Source organism: Pipra filicauda, unplaced genomic scaffold (genome assembly GCF_003945595.2).
Source record: "Pipra filicauda isolate LSUMZ 115617 unplaced genomic scaffold, ASM394559v2 scaffold96_size2947999_pilon, whole genome shotgun sequence".
NCBI classification, from domain to species: domain Eukaryota; kingdom Metazoa; phylum Chordata; class Aves; order Passeriformes; family Pipridae; genus Pipra; species Pipra filicauda.
In genome coordinates this window covers 1,832,351-1,849,670 of record NW_024105164.1, presented here as the reverse complement: position 1 = coordinate 1,849,670, position 17,320 = coordinate 1,832,351, and the positions used below count along the sequence as shown (strand labels likewise).

General features: G+C 48.9%; 1 protein-coding gene across 1 annotated transcript; it reads left to right on the top strand.

The window, feature by feature from the left end:
* The first annotated feature begins 404 nt into the window (after positions 1-404).
* On the top strand, positions 405-13,003 carry LOC113986199 (2-hydroxyacylsphingosine 1-beta-galactosyltransferase-like). The gene is made up of 6 exons (XM_027717732.2): positions 405-458; positions 6,929-7,773; positions 10,550-10,689; positions 10,858-10,934; positions 11,309-11,528; positions 12,463-13,003. The coding sequence occupies exons 2-6, from the start codon at positions 6,931-6,933 to the stop codon at positions 12,776-12,778; spliced, it is 1,596 nt and encodes a 531-aa protein (XP_027573533.1). The 5' UTR covers positions 405-458; positions 6,929-6,930; the 3' UTR covers positions 12,779-13,003.
* Positions 13,004-17,320: the final 4,317 nt, after the last annotated feature.

Sequence of the window (17,320 nt, the reverse complement as noted above, 5' to 3'; positions counted from 1 at the left end):
ATTCCCCTATGCACTATCATTTCCCTTTTGCTGTCCAGACTAAAGTGTTCCTGTCTTTCTCCTCTCACGGGGGTCCTGGCCCTGGGGGTGTCCGAGTAGGGCCCAGGAGAGGTCACTGGAGAGATACTCTGACCCTTCAGGCGCACTGGCCTGGCCGGGGGCACAAGTGGCAGCTGACGGGCGCTGTCCCTCTGCCTGCTCGAGCTGCCGGGGCGGCAGGTGCGGGTCTCCGTGTCCCCGGCCCCTTGCTCGCCCTGACTCCGTGCCACAACGCCGGGCTCGGCTCGGCCCGGCCCGGGGTGCGGCCCGTGGGCCGGGGCTGCACCGCCCGGCCCCGCCCGCGCCCGCCGGCCTGAAAGGGGAAGGCGGGAGGGCGGTGGCTGCATCCCTCCCTCCTTCCCTCCCCTTCCCGCGCCGCGCCTCTCAGTCGGGCCGCGCTCCAGCGGGACTCGCTGCAGGTGGGTGCCGGCACCACGCGGAGGGTCCGGGGCGGGCGGCCCGAGAGGAGCCGTCCCGGCAGGAGCTGTGGCCGCTACTCCTCGCCCCGTCCCGCCGGGGCGGCTCCTCGGCCCCGCAGCTGAGGCGCTGCCCCGCCGCCGCCCTGTGCTGCCCGGCTGCCGTGCGGGGAGGGCCCTTCCACCCCGCGGGGCGGCGGGGCCGGCGGTGTGCGGGCGGGGGCTCGGTGTGAGCGGAGGGCGGTGGGTGCCAGCCTTGCTCCGGGTGAGCGCTGCGGGGCTGGGCTGCCTTTCTCGGGCTGATGGCAGAGGTACCCGAGCACTGCCCAGGGACGAGGACAGGGAAGCGGTCCGAATTCCCGGCTGCCAGCCTGGCCCCGGCTCACCTGGACGCCTGTGTGCAGGCTGGGTCCCTTCAGCGAGGCTACTGATAGGCGCGAGTTAGGCATCTGCTTCAATGCGTAGGGCCAGAGCCTTGGCAGGTTCAGAGCGCTTTTGTGTAACTTGCTTCATCTTCCCTTAGGAGATTACATCTCAGGAACGTCTTCCCTCTCCTGTTCTGCCTCCTCTTCCTATGCATCCCTCTTCAACCTTTGTTTATTGCAACTCAGCCAAATCTCATTCCTCTGGTGTGCTCAGAGCCAAGGAGCGCTAAGCTTTGGTTGTGGGCTTTTTTTGTTGTTGGGGTTTTTTTTGGTTTGTTTTTTTTTTTTTACATGAGGGCGTCAATTGTTTCATTGAAGATAAGACTCACCCCTAGCTTCTCCTATAACTTTGTCAAATGTGATCAGACTTGTCTGTCAGGACTTTATCAGTCCCCAGTGCTTTCTACACAAGATTTCACAACCTTCTGGGGTGTTTAATAATTTTTCTTTTAACATGGTGCTTCTGTGCAGAAAGAATCTGAAATGAAAGGGCAGTAAATAGGGAGACTTTTCCTCCCCACTTCTCTTTACTGTTTCTCTAAATTTTAGTCCACTTGTATCTCTCCAGTTTTCTCTGCAATCTGAAGAACTTCTTCAACTTGACTGTGCAGATATAACTCCTTCTTAAGACCAAAAAGTGCACTGCACTGTCATGTGCCCTCACTTTGAGGTCTATGGCTCATCTGACTATTTGGATATGGCCCCAAGCTGTTCTGTCTCTTGCATCCAGGGATTACAAATTATGTTCTGATGTGCTGCCACGTTACAGACTTCAGACCACTCACAAGGAGCACAGTGTCGTATCAGCTGCTGGTCTTGCAATTGTGTTGCAAGTGAGAGGAAAAGGTCATCCGGAAGAACTTGCTATTGCAGGGCACCCTGGTGTCAAAAACCATCTCTGTTCCTTTCAGAAGACAAAGAGGAAGCCTCTGGATATGGAATGAGGGAAATCTCACCACCTAGACAGATTTAATGTATGATGAGAGGCTGAGTGGGGAAGCAGATGTGTGGTGTTTGACACCATTCCCCAGGTCAAGTTCTTGAAGAGGTGTGTAGTTTCAAGTGCTGCAACAAGCTGAGATATAGAGCTTTATTTTTTTTTCTCAGTTGTTATGGACCAGTATTGCCTTTAATACTGTGGTTCCTTAGCAGTGATCTATGGAATGCCAGCCTCCTGCTAGCCCACAGATTCCCACCTTGCCAGTTCTCCATATAACTCTAAAGAGATAGGAAGGATGTTGAAAATGGTCCAAGGTCCCAAAAGTTTGGAACTGATTTGGAACATCAATCTTTGTCCAAAACAGATGAGCCAGAGCACTTCTGATGCTGTTTTGAGGCAGCAGTAGCACCAATGTGGTGCAAAGTATGGATTATTCTGATGCTGACTTGATCACTGCTGTGGTTGTTCCCTTTGGTCCTTTGGGGATCTGGACTTTCTTCATTCTCTGTATTTGTAATGGGTTGCCATGAATAGGTGGAAAGAAAAATGTTAAAAAGGTAGGGTGTTTTGAACAGACCACCTGTGCACTATTCACTCTGTGCAAACAATATTTTAAAAAACTCAGGGTTGTAGCCTGCCAAGGGTTGCTTACATTTGAGGGGGAGGGTTTTTTTCTTGCTCATTTTTTTTCTATACTAAAATATTAATACTAATATTGGTAAACTGTAATACTAATATTACTATACTATAATGATAATATTAGTGTTTTAATGTTAGTGTTATTTACCCAGGTGACTCTGATGAAGCAGGAGTCTGTGATAAACCAAAACAAGAGCCTAGAAAATCACCAAGCACTGGGCTGGATATGATTTATGGTTAGACTGTTCTGCTTTAACCTATGCTTTATTAAGTTTACTTTGCACAGTATTGTATCTTTTAGGTTTTTATTAAAGATTCCCCTGGGCAGCTCATGCTTGTAGTGCAACATCTTCCTGCAGTGACAAAACTGCTCTGGGAGCTGCATACCTGCCTGCTTGCATGGAGTCTTGGCTTCCATAAATTAGCCACAACTAGGTTGGCTGCCATCAACTTGATGGTAGCAGATGGTCCTGGTTTTTGCTGATCATACTCAACAGAACAGGCAAACTTTAGTATCTTATTCCAGGAAGAGCTTTGAGCTTCTGAGGGAAGCTGTCTTTTGCTTTTAAATGAATTCTGCTGCTTTGTTAATTCCTGAGAAGTTTGCAGTGAAAACATTTCTTACTATGGGCAAAAGCTGCATAGAGACTGGGATGCAGGAGGGGAAATAATTCAGCCCCATGGGTATGGGCTTCCGGGTCCTAGGCAGGAACAAGGTAATACAAAATACTGTTGAGAGGGAGAGATGTAAACCGCAGAGTCCTTGCACTTGAACCTATTCATTGCCCTTTCTTTGTGGAGTTCTCTGCCTAGACTGCTTGCTGTCGGAGGTTTTAGTACTTCAACCTTATAAAAGGCACCTGAATTAAATTAGAGCTGTAGCTGTTTAGTTATTTCACTTAAATTAATTGATGTAGTTTTTCATCAATACCAAAGTTGTAATCTATCAAACATGTTAAACAGGGCAAAATCACGGGGCAAATTTCAGCCTGGTAAGAGGTTTCAGAGGGCTGCACTCTCTCTGCCCTGTTTCTGCTGCCTCCCATTTCGATGTCAATGCATTGCTATGGCTTTGAAAGCCAACTCCCGGCAGCTGAGTGTAGCCAGGTATGCGGAGCAGGGGGGGGATGCTGCTGCCGCCCGCAGTGGCAGTCTCACTTCCCCCTGTGGCAGGCTCTGGTTCTGCTCTTATTGAGGTGTCTGCTCTGCTCTGCTCTGTGTGCTGCAGCGGTGAAACAAAGCCTGTGTGGCACGGGCATTTCTGACAGTTCCCTTGAAGCCTGGCTCTGGCTGCCAGTGTTAACTGTGATGTCAGGGGGATTGCTCTGCATAAATCAGCCAGTTGGTGTGGCTCCACCAACCGTTTTCACGAAAATAGGGAAGGGTCTGTCTTTACAAGCCTTCTCCTTGCAGTGACAGGGTTATTTTTGCAATATTTATGTGATTTAGCCATTAGCCCAGGACTTCCACATCACAAATAAGGAGGTGGTTCTGTCTACTCTGCTCTCAGGTCTAGTGTAGGATCTGTCATTTATTTGGATTTTGCACCTCTGTCAAAGCACAGGTTGTGAATTCACCTCCCCACAGAATGCCAGATTTTTTGAAGGTTTCTGTTGAAGATTATCTGCCTGCAGCCCGCAGTGGGTACAGGCAGCTGAGGTCCCATAGCCAGAGAGCTGGGCTGAGCCAGTGCTCTGTGCTATGGATGGTGCTGCACTGACCACACCACCCACCACAGCACCTGCCCTTGCTGGAGGACCCTGCTGCAAAGCTCATGGAGCAGTTTTGTTGTTCAGTGTCAATAAGGTAAAGTAGGGAGGTGAGCAGGTGGAATTTGAGCCTTCCCTCATCTGGACCATTTAGCCCTTGTCTAGGTCTGGGACTTCTTTACCCTTTACTATCAGCCTGAGATCATAACAGTGACTGGCTGCTGAACAAGGGACAGAGAGCAGAGTACTGCCTTTTGTGCTGGTAGCTATGCCTTCATTATATCCCAGGAGCACTAAAAATCAGGGATGTGCCTGGTATATCCAGCACAGCACTAGGGCTGAAGCTGTGGCCAGGATACCTCTCTGGGCATGGACAGAGCAGAGATTATCTCTGGTGGTATTGAGCTGGGGTAGGAAAAGAGGTCTCTTCCTGCAGCCTGGCATCCTCTTGCCACTTAGGAAGATTTACAGCTTCCCTTGTTACCTGGCAAGGAGAAGAGGTTCCTGAGCCAGCACCTTCAGGTATTCCTCCTGATGTTGGAAGGGATGAAGCTGCCAAGAGCAGTTTGCAGGTCTTGCTGTGTCAGCATCTGCCCCTGACCTGAGGGCTGAGATTGACATCTGGATTTTTGTAGCCCCCCAAGAGGGTCCTGGCTGAGCTGAGGGTCACAGCAATGCCTGGCACATAGGTCCATGGCAGATATGGTTCTTGCTGAAAATGGGTGACAATTTTTTTCTTTAAATAACTATTCCTTTCACCTGCACTATTTCTTCACCTTTACTTGTTGCCCAATGAGAAAACACCCTATCCCACACATAAAACCTCTTCTACTTTTCTCAGCATACTTATGTGTGTGTATGACCCACAGGGTGCCCCAGGACAAGCCTATACCTGCTCCTGTCCTGAGCTCCCTGCCATCCTTGAGAAGACCAGGAGTACGTGGCTGCCATTCTTCCCTCATTGCCTGGAAGCAGCATGTGCTCTTGATCTGCTGTACAACGTCATAGCCAAATGCATTGCCTTCCCTGGCGTTGAGAAAGATAAATTCCCTCTGGGCCTCTCAAGTAAGCTGAGAACTGGACCAGTTTTGTGGGCTGTAGCTCTGTTGTGACCAACACTTTGTCACAGGCCAGCCTGTTCCCACTGGTAGGGAGGCAGGATGCTGGGAAGATCCTTACTTTCCTTGCAGAGCTTTTGCTCTCTTCTCTCCAGCCCATCACCTTTGTCTCCATTCTCCCAGAGCTCTTGCTCTGTGTGTCCAACCACCCCCTTGGTATTTGTTAGTGTTTCTCATGTTCCTTACCACTCCTGCAGGTACAGCCACACGGTTGACCCTGGGTGGGAAGGGTGGGAGTCCAAGCACTGGTAAGAGTTGCCTCTGAAACAGGGGAAGGGCCCAATCAGCAGCTGCTGTTTCTTTCTCCCATGTCCTGTCCTCACATGGGACAGGACAGCAATGGAGGAGGAATAGGGCACTTTTACCCTCCCACGTCTGCACCTTTACTGCTTAGTTTGCCTAGATAGCCCAGCTGCTGAGGTCGTCTGAAGATTGTATTTAGCGAGATCTGGTCTGTGACTTCCTTTCCCACCTCTTAATTGATCAAGCACTACTGGAGAAGCTTGATCTTGTGCCAGAAAATCTTGTACCAAATCCTACTCTACCATGTCCCTGATGGCCCCCCAGGGCTTAGTGTGCGGGGCCATCCAAAATCCACTTCTAATTGTTCCCATTGTAACATCTTCCCCCCCATTTCCTAGCATGTCTGAACTGGGTCCTCAGAAAACGACTCTGCTTCTGACTATTCCCAAATAATTATCATGTAATTCTTCTCCCAAAATAATGTTAGGTGTGGGTGAGGCGCGTTCGCTTCCAGTGATGTAGCAACATCCCTTACACAACAGAAATGCTGGGTGTTTCACCAAACTGAGGAGGGGATGACAGCTTTAGGAGTGTGACTAAGGGGCGTCAGTGTGCCACGGGTGTTGCGTGTTATCTCTGGGGTTGCTTTCTGGGTTTGCCTCTTTCCAGTGGATGGGTATCATGGTGCCTGCTTTCTCTTCCCAGCCCTTTCCCTGGAGCCTCCCATGACTGATCCACAGTGGAGCAGCTCTTTGTCCAGACCCCTGCTGTGCTCTCAGGGATTGTGGTTCCTCTGACCAGGTTCTGCTGTGACCTGGATTTGCTCCTGCCCTGTCTATGCTGAGCAGGGTGCCTTGCCAGCCATGTGAGGGCCAAAGCCAGAGCGTACCTCTCGGCATTCCCATCAAGCTCTGCAGATCCTTCTGAGAGTTTGCACAGACATCAAGGGCTGAGGGAACCAGCTGTTCTGGCTGGACAGAAATAGAAATGAAATCCAGCTGAGCTGGTTCTGTAGCGGTAACCAGGGACTAAGCAGCAAGTGTCCCTGCTGGTGCTGTAACCCAGCAGAGCTTCTCCAGCCGCTCTAACTCTCTGCAAGCCAGTCTGCTAGTTTTTGAGTCTTAGGAGCACAGAGAAGAGGTTTTCTGGAAAACTCTCTTCATACACCTTGATATCTAACTTTAGTTGTTGGTTGGGCTTTTTTTTGTGGGTTTTTTGGGGTTTTTTTCAGGGGAAGGCGGGGTGGATGGGGATGGATGTTCCCCAGTGAAGAACTCCAGAATGCTCTCCTCTCCCAGATAATGAGCTGCTGGCTTGCAGCTGTAATCACAGCTGTTAGTTGCCCAAGTGCAAGACAGAGCATTTCATACTACATAATGGCATGTTTCTCTCCTTGCAGTGATGAAGATGATGAAGGTGCTACTGTGGCCCGCTGCTCTTTTTCTAGTGACTGCATTCACTCTGGAGCCATCTCACTGTGCCAAGGTGCTGATCATGCCCACCATAGTCTTTGACAGCCACTTGCGAGTCTTCATGCGAGTGGCAGAGGCACTGACTGATCGGGGCCACGACCCCGTGCTGCTCCTTCATGAAGGTCGGGACATGGAAACCTATCTGCCTGCCTTCCGTGTGCAGAGGTACTGGGGCATCTTCAGCACAGAGAACGCAGATGACTGGGTGCAGGAGAAGATAAAGCGTGTCTTTCAAGGGAGGATGACTTCTCTGGAGATGTTTTCCTTTCTGGAGAAGTACCTGGAAAACTGTGACCTAGTACTGGGAAACTCTACCCTTCTGCAGAAACTCCAGTGTGAGCGCTTTGACCTGCTCTTGGTGGACCCCAATGAGATGTGTGGATTTATCCTGGCTCACATCCTACGTGTCAAATATGCTGTGATTTCCACAGGTTTCTGGTTCCCAGCGGAGATTGGGGCCACTTCCCCCATTGCCTATGTCCCTGAATTCAATTCCCTGATGACAGACAGGATGGGCTTCTTTGGTAGGACTTGGAATCTTCTAGTCTACATGATCACTCGTGTGGCTACAAAGCTGGTCATCCTGCCCAAGTTTGAACGTCTCATGGAGAAGCATAGGGTGGAGCCCAAGACATCCATGTTGGACCTTGTTCATGGAACTAGTCTTTTCTTCCTGTGTAATGATGTGGTGTTAGACTTTCCCCGTCCAACACTCCCCCATGTCATTTTCACAGGGGGCATCCTCGCTGAGCCTGCAAAGCCCCTTCCAGTGGTAAGTGCAGGAAAGCTTTGAGCTATGATTGCACATCAACTGAGGGAGTTATTCAGTACAGATCTTCTTTTGAAGAACCTTGTAAAAGTGCTAATGTCCCAGGAGTCTGGAAAGCTGCTGTGTTTTGGTGCTTGTGGGTGCATCAGGGAGACAGAGAACACTGAAGGCTGTCTGGCTGCAGGGAGGATGTAGAATTAAGTTGTCCACTCTGAAGTGGGATTTGGCTTCACCATCCAAGTAAAGTGGTGTGTGGAATTCCTAAGATGGAAGTGTTGCTCCTGGGATTTGATTATGAGTAGTTTGTTTGCTCCTATGCTGAAGCGGAAATGGGAACAGTTAATCTTCCTTGCTTCATCACTGACATATGTTAATCCAGAATTTCCTCCTTCACCCTATTTCTCTCAGGGCATTTCTGCCCTTGAGCTTGTAGTCATAAGAACGCATAGGGGAGAGCTGTCCTTGTTCCCTCATCAAATTCCATGAGGAATCCCAAAGTGTACTGAACTGAGGGGCATCATCCCCTTTTTCTCAAGGTTCAGCCCTAAGAGAAAACTCCTCAGGCATCCCAGAGGCTTTCTCTGGCCTATACCTCACTAGTGCGAATAATAAATTCAGAGGGACGAGCTCTGAAAGCCTCCACCTGAAGACAGCATTGGAACAGAGCAGGACCTGTCTGCCATTCCTCTTTTTGCCTTACCGCTTTTACAAACACTGGGGGGAAATAAACCTAGATAATAAAACTTGAGCAGCAAAGCTGTCCTGGTTTCCTGACTAAGGGCCTGAAATGATGACAAGGTTTCAACTTCCAAATTATTAAAGGCCTGTTAGGATCTCTGATGGCAGCTTTAATTAATGCCAATATTTTTCAGTTAAAAAGGAAAAGTAAGATCAGGTGCCGTAGAAAAGAAGTTCTGCAGATGTGTATGCCCATCAGCCTTTCCCATGTGGCATGGCATGCAGGTAATGAAAGGCACACAGGGTGCTCCCAAAGCTGTGTCAGAGAGCTCTGTGTCACAGCTCTTGCAAAACATCGGCTTGGTCCAATCTGCCTGCGTACATACCTGCCTTATAAAGAAGGGAGTAGTTTGCTAGGGCATTACTCATGTGCTTCACAGCTTCCAGGACAGATCCTAGGGTGCCTAAGGAAAGAATTATGGAGATAAGTCCAGAGCCCCGCAGTAGGTGGTGGCTGTCATGCTAGCAGGTAGGCATGTCCATGTCCAGGTTACAGGAACCAACAGAAGAGAGGGCCTCTGTAGGTCTAGGTGTAGCTTAAAGAATGTCTCATCTGAACTGGAGCATTATGCAATTAAAGTATTTATTTCCTCCTATTTGAAACACTATGATTTTTGAGTTCTTCTAACTAGGATATGGTGAAATACTGGTATGTATTTGAGAGATAGTGAGAATGTTTGGTGGTCAACCATGTTTCCCTAGCAACTTTAATGCTGTTTCTGAAAGTCAAATGTTAAGGTCCAATTATAATGGGTAACATAATCATCTGTTTTGTGAGTCATTGTACTTTTCTTTAGAAAAGTAAAATTAGCACTTTCTCTTCTGTAGCAGTTTCAGTGGTTGTACTTCTCAAAGCATGTGAAACTCGAGAATGGAGAAACCAAAAATCTCTCAGTTGTAAACTTTTTGATTCTTGGATTGTTTTAGGGCATTTTAAGCATTTCTGCAAAGATAGGCTCGAGCTCCTGAAGCATACAACAAAGGAAAAATATCACCAGAGAGTAACACTAAAATGTGCTTTGTAACTCTTCTGTACTATGATCCCCTAACCTATAGACTGCTATTAACATTCTGAATTAATCACTTTATTTTTCTCTTTTTTTTTTTGCCATTCATGTTCTCTTACATGCTTATTTCAAGGAAGTATTCATATTCAAAGACAGATTTTATTAAACCTCCCTAAAATGCTGCTGATTGGGATACATGGGAAACCTGAAGCAGGACAGAATCCATAATGAGAAATAGACTCAGCCCAGCCTGACATAAAAGGGAATAGTCTATGTTTGCTCCACAGCAAACATAGTACCTGATTTCTCCCTGCTGCCTTTTGGCCTTGGTTGCAAAAAGTACAGACTCTGTTCTAGATATACATCTGTTTATGTAGCATTACAGGTAGCCTCTAAATGAAGGACACATAACTGTGGTTTTTACTGGATCTGTAGCTACCTCTCTGCCTAGTGATCAAAAACTAAATCTACTGCTTGCAAGTAGCTATCAAGGATGGGTAGAAGTCTCCTGGCAAGATAGCAAAGCCACCTGCCACCTCCAGGAGCCTTTGAGAGAGTTTGAGCATTGGAGAGTTTGTGGGGAATCTCCAGCAAGATGTTGTTCCTGACTGTGTGATGTTTTGTCTGTTATATTGGTCTCCTGTCTTAGTGGTGATGGGAAAATAGCCTCCTTCTTTTTACTCCAATTTCCCTGTCTGCTCAGATTTTTCTATGTGCCCTATGTTTTCAGAACTTTTCTTGTCAAAGGGTAATTGTGTTGCCTCCCACGCAGGGGGTAATGCTATGAAATGCAAGTTTTAGATACCTCCCTGAAGCTCCAAAGATCAGCAGGTGCTCAAGTAAATTCTACCTGGCTGGGTGCAGAAATCACAGTGAGTTTAGAGTTCGTTGCCTGGTGAAAATCATGTAGCTTTGTGCTCCAGGTGGATTTGGCTTCATCTTCTCTGTAGACAGCTTTCTACTGACAGAAGCAAGAGTGGGAAGGGCCTTTCTCCATCAAGACTTCAAGGCAGCTGTGTGTGTTTTGCCCACAGGGTCTGCGTCTCTGGGTGGAAGCAGCAGAGGCAGGTGTAGTTGTTGTCTCCTTTGGCATTGGGATCCGAGCTCTTCCAAGCGATTTGGTGGAGAAGATGGCTGGCGCGTTTGCTCGCCTCCCACAAAGGGTGGTGTGGAGGTGAGGAGGGAATGGGATTCCTTTTGAGTTGGATGAAAACCAATGTTGAGGGGTGATTAACTTCAAAACATAGAACTTGCTTTCTATCTCTTGATCTGATTTAATTTATTATTGTTCTCTGTGTGTTTTTCTTCCCTTTGTTTTCCCCTCCTCTGTCTCCTCCCACAGATACTTTGGTCAGAAGCCAAGAAACCTGGGTGAGAATACGCTGATGATGGGCTGGCTGCCCCAGAATGACCTGCTAGGTAAGGCTGGGTTCTGTGCATGTGTGTGCTGCTAGCAACATCCCTGGAATTTAGCCCAAACCACAGCAGAGGCATACAAGGACAATAGCACCTCTGTGGGTCTAAGTCTGTTGTTTCTTGTGAGTCTGATCTGCACAAAACATGGTCCTCACCTAACACCTGCTTGAAGCTGCTTGGCTCCTATCTCCCTTCTCCTCCAGGCACTACTCAGCAAGTTTTGGGCTGCCAAAAGCCAGCTGTGTTCCCAAAGGGTAGCATCCTCTCTGCTCAGCATGCCTGGTTTTCCCTAAACATACATCAACACTGTGTGTAGCCCCTGGTAGCCCTCTTTCAACATGGAAGGAACTGACCTTCTACCGTTTCTTTACCTACAGGCCACCCTAACGTGAAAGCCTTCGTCAGCCACTGTGGGATGAATGGTGTATTTGAGGCAATTTATCACGGTGTGCCAGTGGTGGGATTTCCTTTCTATGGGGACCAGTTCGACATCATGACCAGAGTGCAGGCGAAGGGCATGGGTATCCTCATGGACTGGAGCAGAGTAAAAGAAGAGGAACTTTACCAGGCTGTCATCACAGTCATCTCTGACCCCAGGTGAGGCATCTGGAAACATCAAGCTCTTCCTTGGTGCAGACTGTGTGTAGACACCAGTTGTGCCTTTGTGTTGACCCCTAGACAGCCTGTGCTGGCTTCTGGACGAAGCACAGTTGCAGGCATTTCTCAGCTGGCCAGATGTGTTAGTGCCTCAAAATGCTTAGATGCAGTTCAGGAGGAGATACTCCAGCATTTGCTGTTAGAGAGTGTGATCTAGTCCTGTTTGATACTGACCATGATGTTCTTAGAAAGCTTTCTGAGATGCTGGGCACAGACCTCTTCTCTTGATGCCAGCTTGTCATCAGGGAAAGTGAGATCACAACCTCACCTTGGGATCTCCCTGGTCTTGTCCAGACAGCTTTCTGCAGAAACACAGAGGAGACTGCCGGTAATGCTCCATCTATTCGTTCTGACAGGCAGATACTCTGCCCTTTCCTGGAACTGCTGCAGCAGAGTGGCACAGGGCTCCCATTTTCTAACGGGACGTACAACTGCCAGTGCTTGAAATGCTGCCTGAGAGCTTGATTTTTTTTTTTTTTAATATTTTATATTTCTTACCTATTAGGAGGTGTTGCAACTTGGTACCTTGAAGGATTTGGCCAGTCATCAAGTGTGTAACTTTTACTTGATGCTGGGTGAGGTTTTGGGTGCAAATTCCCCTCAGAAAGTACAGTACACATGAACTCACTGAACAGGTACTTGCAGGTACAACTGAACTCTGTGTTGTTAACAAAACACAAAATAAAATACACTCTGGCTTGTGCTTCCATGGCTAGCAATTGCCATCAGAGTGGCTTTCAGAAGAAGAATGGAAGAAATTTTCCCTTCTCTGAAGGTATTATTTGGGACTTGAAAGCATCACTAGACATCTCGGATCGCTCTCAGAAATTAAGCTCCTGTCAAAAGGTTAACTTCTTGTCTTCTTCCCTTGCAGCTACAGAAAAGCAGCCCAGCTCATCTCAGCTCTGCACCTGGACAGACCGATGCATGCTCTCAATAGGACAGTATATTGGCTGGAGTACATCCTTCGTCACGATGGGGCACCCTATCTTCGTCCTGCTGTCTACGACCTCTCCTTATATGAGTACTTCTGCCTGGACATCTTGGCTCTCCTCTTGTTGTGTCTGGCCGGTACTGGATTTGTTGTCTACAAATCTGTGGTGTGGTGCAGAAGGAAGGGGGCCAGTCCTGTGTATCAGAACGGCAATTGCATGAAAGGCCACTACACAGAAGAGAAAAAACTGCAGTAGTGGCTCAGTGTGTTCCAGGGCGAATCCTGTCACTGTGAAACGAACTGCTGCTGTGCCAAGAAATGTATGGCACGCAGGCACAGAGAGAGGTGAAAGATCCGTGGGTCTGGATGAGAAGAGAATGGGGAGGGAGGAGTATTGCAAAGGCCTGTGTGCACACCTCTGTGTACAGCACCTGAGGGCGGGGGGGCGAATTCAGGCGTGGGTGGGAGCACTTGGCCAGGACGCTGGGAATGGGGCATGGGTAGACTTCCAGGGAGGAGTGCAAGTTGTTCCCTTTGTATTGCACATTGGTTTAAATGCTGGTGTTGCCCTTCTGTCTTTTTGGATCATGGAGGCCCTGGAGGTGGGAACAGCATTTCGTGAGGGGCAGACACCATTTCTCTGCCTTGTTACTAAGAGCCCCAGGAGTCAGGATACCTTTATGTGCAGGTGAGGACCTGAAGTAGAGCTGTGGACAGGTAAGGGCACTGAAAGTATCATCTACAAGAGAGCAAAATTGGTCTGTTTTAAATTCTGTGGGTAAATACCTTCCTGCTTCAATTGACCCTCTGCGATCCTGTTTGTTTGAGCTAAATTATTATTTTTTAAAATAAAGTTATATTCTTTCTCCTGTGTGGCAGTTCTCTGGTCTTGGTTTAATGTAAACCTGTGATATATGTAATAGGAAGTTGCTCAAGCTAGATTAAAGTGCTTTTTCCTTTTCATTACTGCTGCTATCATCTCTGCATACTTCCATCAGCAATTTTTTGGCCTTTCCACAGGCTTTCATGCAGTGCCTTCCCTCCTCTGCCAGTGTGTGGCACACACCCATGCCCATGGCATCTCTAAACCTGTGATGAGAGAAGAATCTGGAGCAGATGTAAGTGCCAGGACCACAGGAAGAGCAGCCAATAGCTCAGAGAGCTGGTCATAGGCATATGGGCCATACTGCATGTACATAGAAGTAGAAAACTCTGGTCTTTCTGAAGAAAAGGGAAAAGCTTGCTCATTTTGATCTGAACAGGCATACTGTTGCCGCACTTGGGGACATGGTATAGAGCAATACCTAATGTGTTTTTACTCACTCTGGACTCTTAAGGCAAACCCACACTTGGGTGCAGTTGCACAACCCACCCCCAGCATTGGCTGATGGTCCCACTGGCATTGCCCCACGCTGAGGATCAAGGGCTCTGCTCCATGCTCCCAGCTGGGGCCATTGCAGTGCTGGCACAAGTTGGAGAGTAACCTCACTGCCTCGGCTGCCCTCAGCAGTGTTTCCAGGCTCTGCTCTTGCTTGCTATTGCATGTGTTTCTCTTTCTGGATAAAAAGTGTGTTACCACATGCAACCCAGTGAAACAGCAGTTTGGCTGGGCTCCTGGGATGCTCTAGGTTGGGATACTGCCTACCTGTGACTCAGGGGCCCCTAGGAGGCCAGGCAGCACTGTCTTCCCTCCCCAGCCCTCAGCGTGCAGAGGGGCTGTGCTGAGGGTGACTTTGGACAAGGATCTCGTTTGCCATCAAAGACAGATGAGAAGAGCCCATAGCCCTAACTTATGACTATCTGGGACCTGTAACTCTCTCATGACAGAAGTTGCCCTTCCTGGAGCTTCTTACTGCCCCCTGAGATGCCCAAGCCTGACAATAGTCAGTGACAGGCACAATAGTCAGTGACAGGCACAGCAACCCCTAAGTCTTGCTCTGTAGTAGCCCTTTGTGGCTTCATGCCCTCTGAGCTGAGGGTGTGGAGTCTAATTGTCCCTACTGGGAGACAGAGGGAGATCAGAGCAAGGTGAGTTGCTAAGAGATATTAGGGGGAAAATGGGTATTGTAGGTAAGTGGTAGAAACATTGTTTGCCTGACACCTTTCTATCTGCAAGTTGAAATTTAAAGGCTGATGGGATTTGGGGTTTATTTTTGGATAAAAAAAGATATTGCCATAAGTTTTCAGCATTTCCTGCCTGTTGCACTATGGTGACCTTGTTGTCATCTCCTAGCAGATGAGTGTGGACAAGGGGGTGGAGGTGGAGCATTTTGTCATTTCTGAGGTGGAAGAAGGAGATCATTACTGCTGCCTACGTGAGAGTTTGGATGTCCAGATTAGGCTGAATATAGCAAGAGAGCTGGCAAGCTTGTGGCTTGGTAACTGTGCTGGATTGTTTTGAACTTTAAGAAAAATAGCAAGAGGACAAAGGCATCGTGTTTGCAAAGTGGTGCACCAACAGGAGCACTGTGCCCTGATGGGGATAGAGACCTCCCTGCTGCTTTGCTTGCAAACAAAAGAGCAGACAAAGATGTTTGAGACCCAAGGAGCCTGTGTGGGCTTATAAAAACGTGAGACTATTTTCCTATGCTGCCTCCTCGCTACTCACAATTCCAAAAAGAAGTTCAAGCCAGCACCATGTGCAGCATTGGCATGTTATCTGCTATCAGATATGCCCTTAACTCCTTGAACTTCTCATGACTATCATTTCCACAGGTATTGCAGAGTTAGGAGGCATGCCTAGCCAGGCAGTCAAAATACATGTAGTATATTAAAAAATTATTCAACAATTTGGTGAGAACTACTTCTAATGGAGTAAAGCACTAACCTGCCCAAGGACCCTGTGAGTAAGAAGAGGACATTCAAAAAACACCCCTGAAATGCCGAGTCTTCCCCATGAAAAGCTGTGTACAGGCTTAGTAACTGTCAGGAGCCATTCTTTAAATTAGGAGGTGGTCTTATGGAAGTACTGAATATACTCATTAAAGATGAGGGCTTCTCTAGCTTTTCCAGCTTTATTCCTGTCCTCTGTAAATCTTCTCCTACTAAACACATAGCTTGCTCTCTTTGCTTTTCTCCTTGTTATTCCTTCAGTATTGAACACAGAAGGAAAGTATAACAAGGCATTAAGCTAGTTATTAAGTTAAATTAGGACAGTAGCCTGTCACACACATAAAAGGCCTTGGTGGGGGAAGGGATGTAGGTGAGCTTTATCCTTCTGGCAGCTCTGCCTTCATCTTGGTGCCCGATCTCTGGGCACAGTGCCTCTCAGTTACTGAGTGCTCTCCCCGTCACAGGTACTGAGGCGGGCAAGTAGGGCTGTGGCGCAACTTAGGAAATTAAAACTGTGGTTTATGAGGCAGCAAGCAGGGAGCAAACCTTTTTTATTTCTTTTTCTTTTTTTCCCCGCAAGGAAAAGTAGAACATGAGTCAATACTTCTCAGAAGGCTGAAAAAGCCTCGCACAGGAGCTGCAACCCCAGCTGCGCCCTGCACAGTGCAAAACCGCCTTCTGCCCCTCTGTCTTGCTCTCGGCAAGGCACGGAGAGCCTGAGCAGGACGCAGCAGTGCCAGCAATCTCGGTGCTGTGCGCAGATCTCCCTGCGAGGGCCCCGAGTGGTTCTGCGGTAGGGAGGTGTTGAGGGCACGCATGAGCCAGCTTTTCAGGTTCACCCGGCCCCACAGCTCCTCATAAACCTGCTCTGTGCGTGAGGAACAGCAGGCCCTGACATCGGGAGCCATTCCGCGGGTTTGGAAATGAGTGTGTTTTCCAGGTGATGGCTGTCCAGCTCTGCCCAAACCCTGGGCTGGGGGCAGCTCCTCTGCTGGGAGCAGCCCCTTGCCGAGGATAGGGAAGGGGTGAAGCCACACGGTCGCAGGGCTGTTGTTATGACCCTCCTCCGTAGCCCAGCGCCGGTGGCTGCACCATTGCTGGAACACACAGCGGAGCCCGGCGCTACCTCAGAGGCTGCTCCCCTGAGGACTTTGCAACTAGCTCATAAACTACTGCTGCTCATCCCCGCTGCTTGGCTTTGGGAGGGTCCCCGCATACCCCTGGCAGCAGCTCCACGGGAGTGCCTGGCCGTGGGCTGCAGGAGGGCCACGTCAATTCCGCGGCTGGTTTTTCCAGCCTGGTAAGGTGGCAGCACCAAACTGTGTCAACAAAATCTGGCTAATACAGAGGAGCCGTCTCCCTCTGCAGGCGAATGCGAGATCACTACATCTGGGAGAGGAAAGCCTAGAGGAGACAATGATTTTGACTCACCCCACCGTTCAATGACAGCGAACAAAGCGCACCTCTCCAGGAAATCCCTTCCCTTTGGCTGATGTAGGGGGCTGTGCGTGGCTCAGCCCCAGCCACTCTCCCCTGACAGGCAGGCTCTGCCCATGGACATCTCCCTCATGGCACCCATGCACCTCTCTGACACTCTTGAGATCCTGGGCAATACTTTCCTCTGATGCTTCCACATTACAAATATTTCCCACAGAGGAAGGCAAGGAGCCCAAGCTCTGTGGGTGCCCAGTCTCCAGCAGTGGCCATTTGCCATTGAGACCACTGTTAGAGCAGGTCCCCTCATACCCCCCCCCGGACCTCCTTGGGCCTGTGTCACAGCAGATGGAGCTGCACAGCAGAGAATATCACCAATAACTACTCCTGTTCCCGGGAACGGGGAATTATCAGACTGGTGCCAAGGTTCCAACCCTGATTTATTTCAGGAGGGAGGTTTCTTTGGGGGGATGAGCTGTATTTCAGCCCTGGGGATTACCTGACTCACCAGCCATGTTTCAGAGGCTGGAGT

Bases quoted from the DNA above. Each gene is read 5' to 3' on its own strand.
- LOC113986199 (XM_027717732.2), top strand. From the start codon at position 6,931: ATGAAGATGATGAAGGTGCTACTGTGGCCCGCTGCTCTTTTTCTAGTG. The intron at 7,774-10,549 runs GTAAGTGCAGGA...TTTTGCCCACAG, and splicing joins CTGCAAAGCCCCTTCCAGTG to GGTCTGCGTCTCTGGGTGGA. The intron at 10,935-11,308 runs GTAAGGCTGGGT...CTTTACCTACAG, and splicing joins GCCCCAGAATGACCTGCTAG to GCCACCCTAACGTGAAAGCC.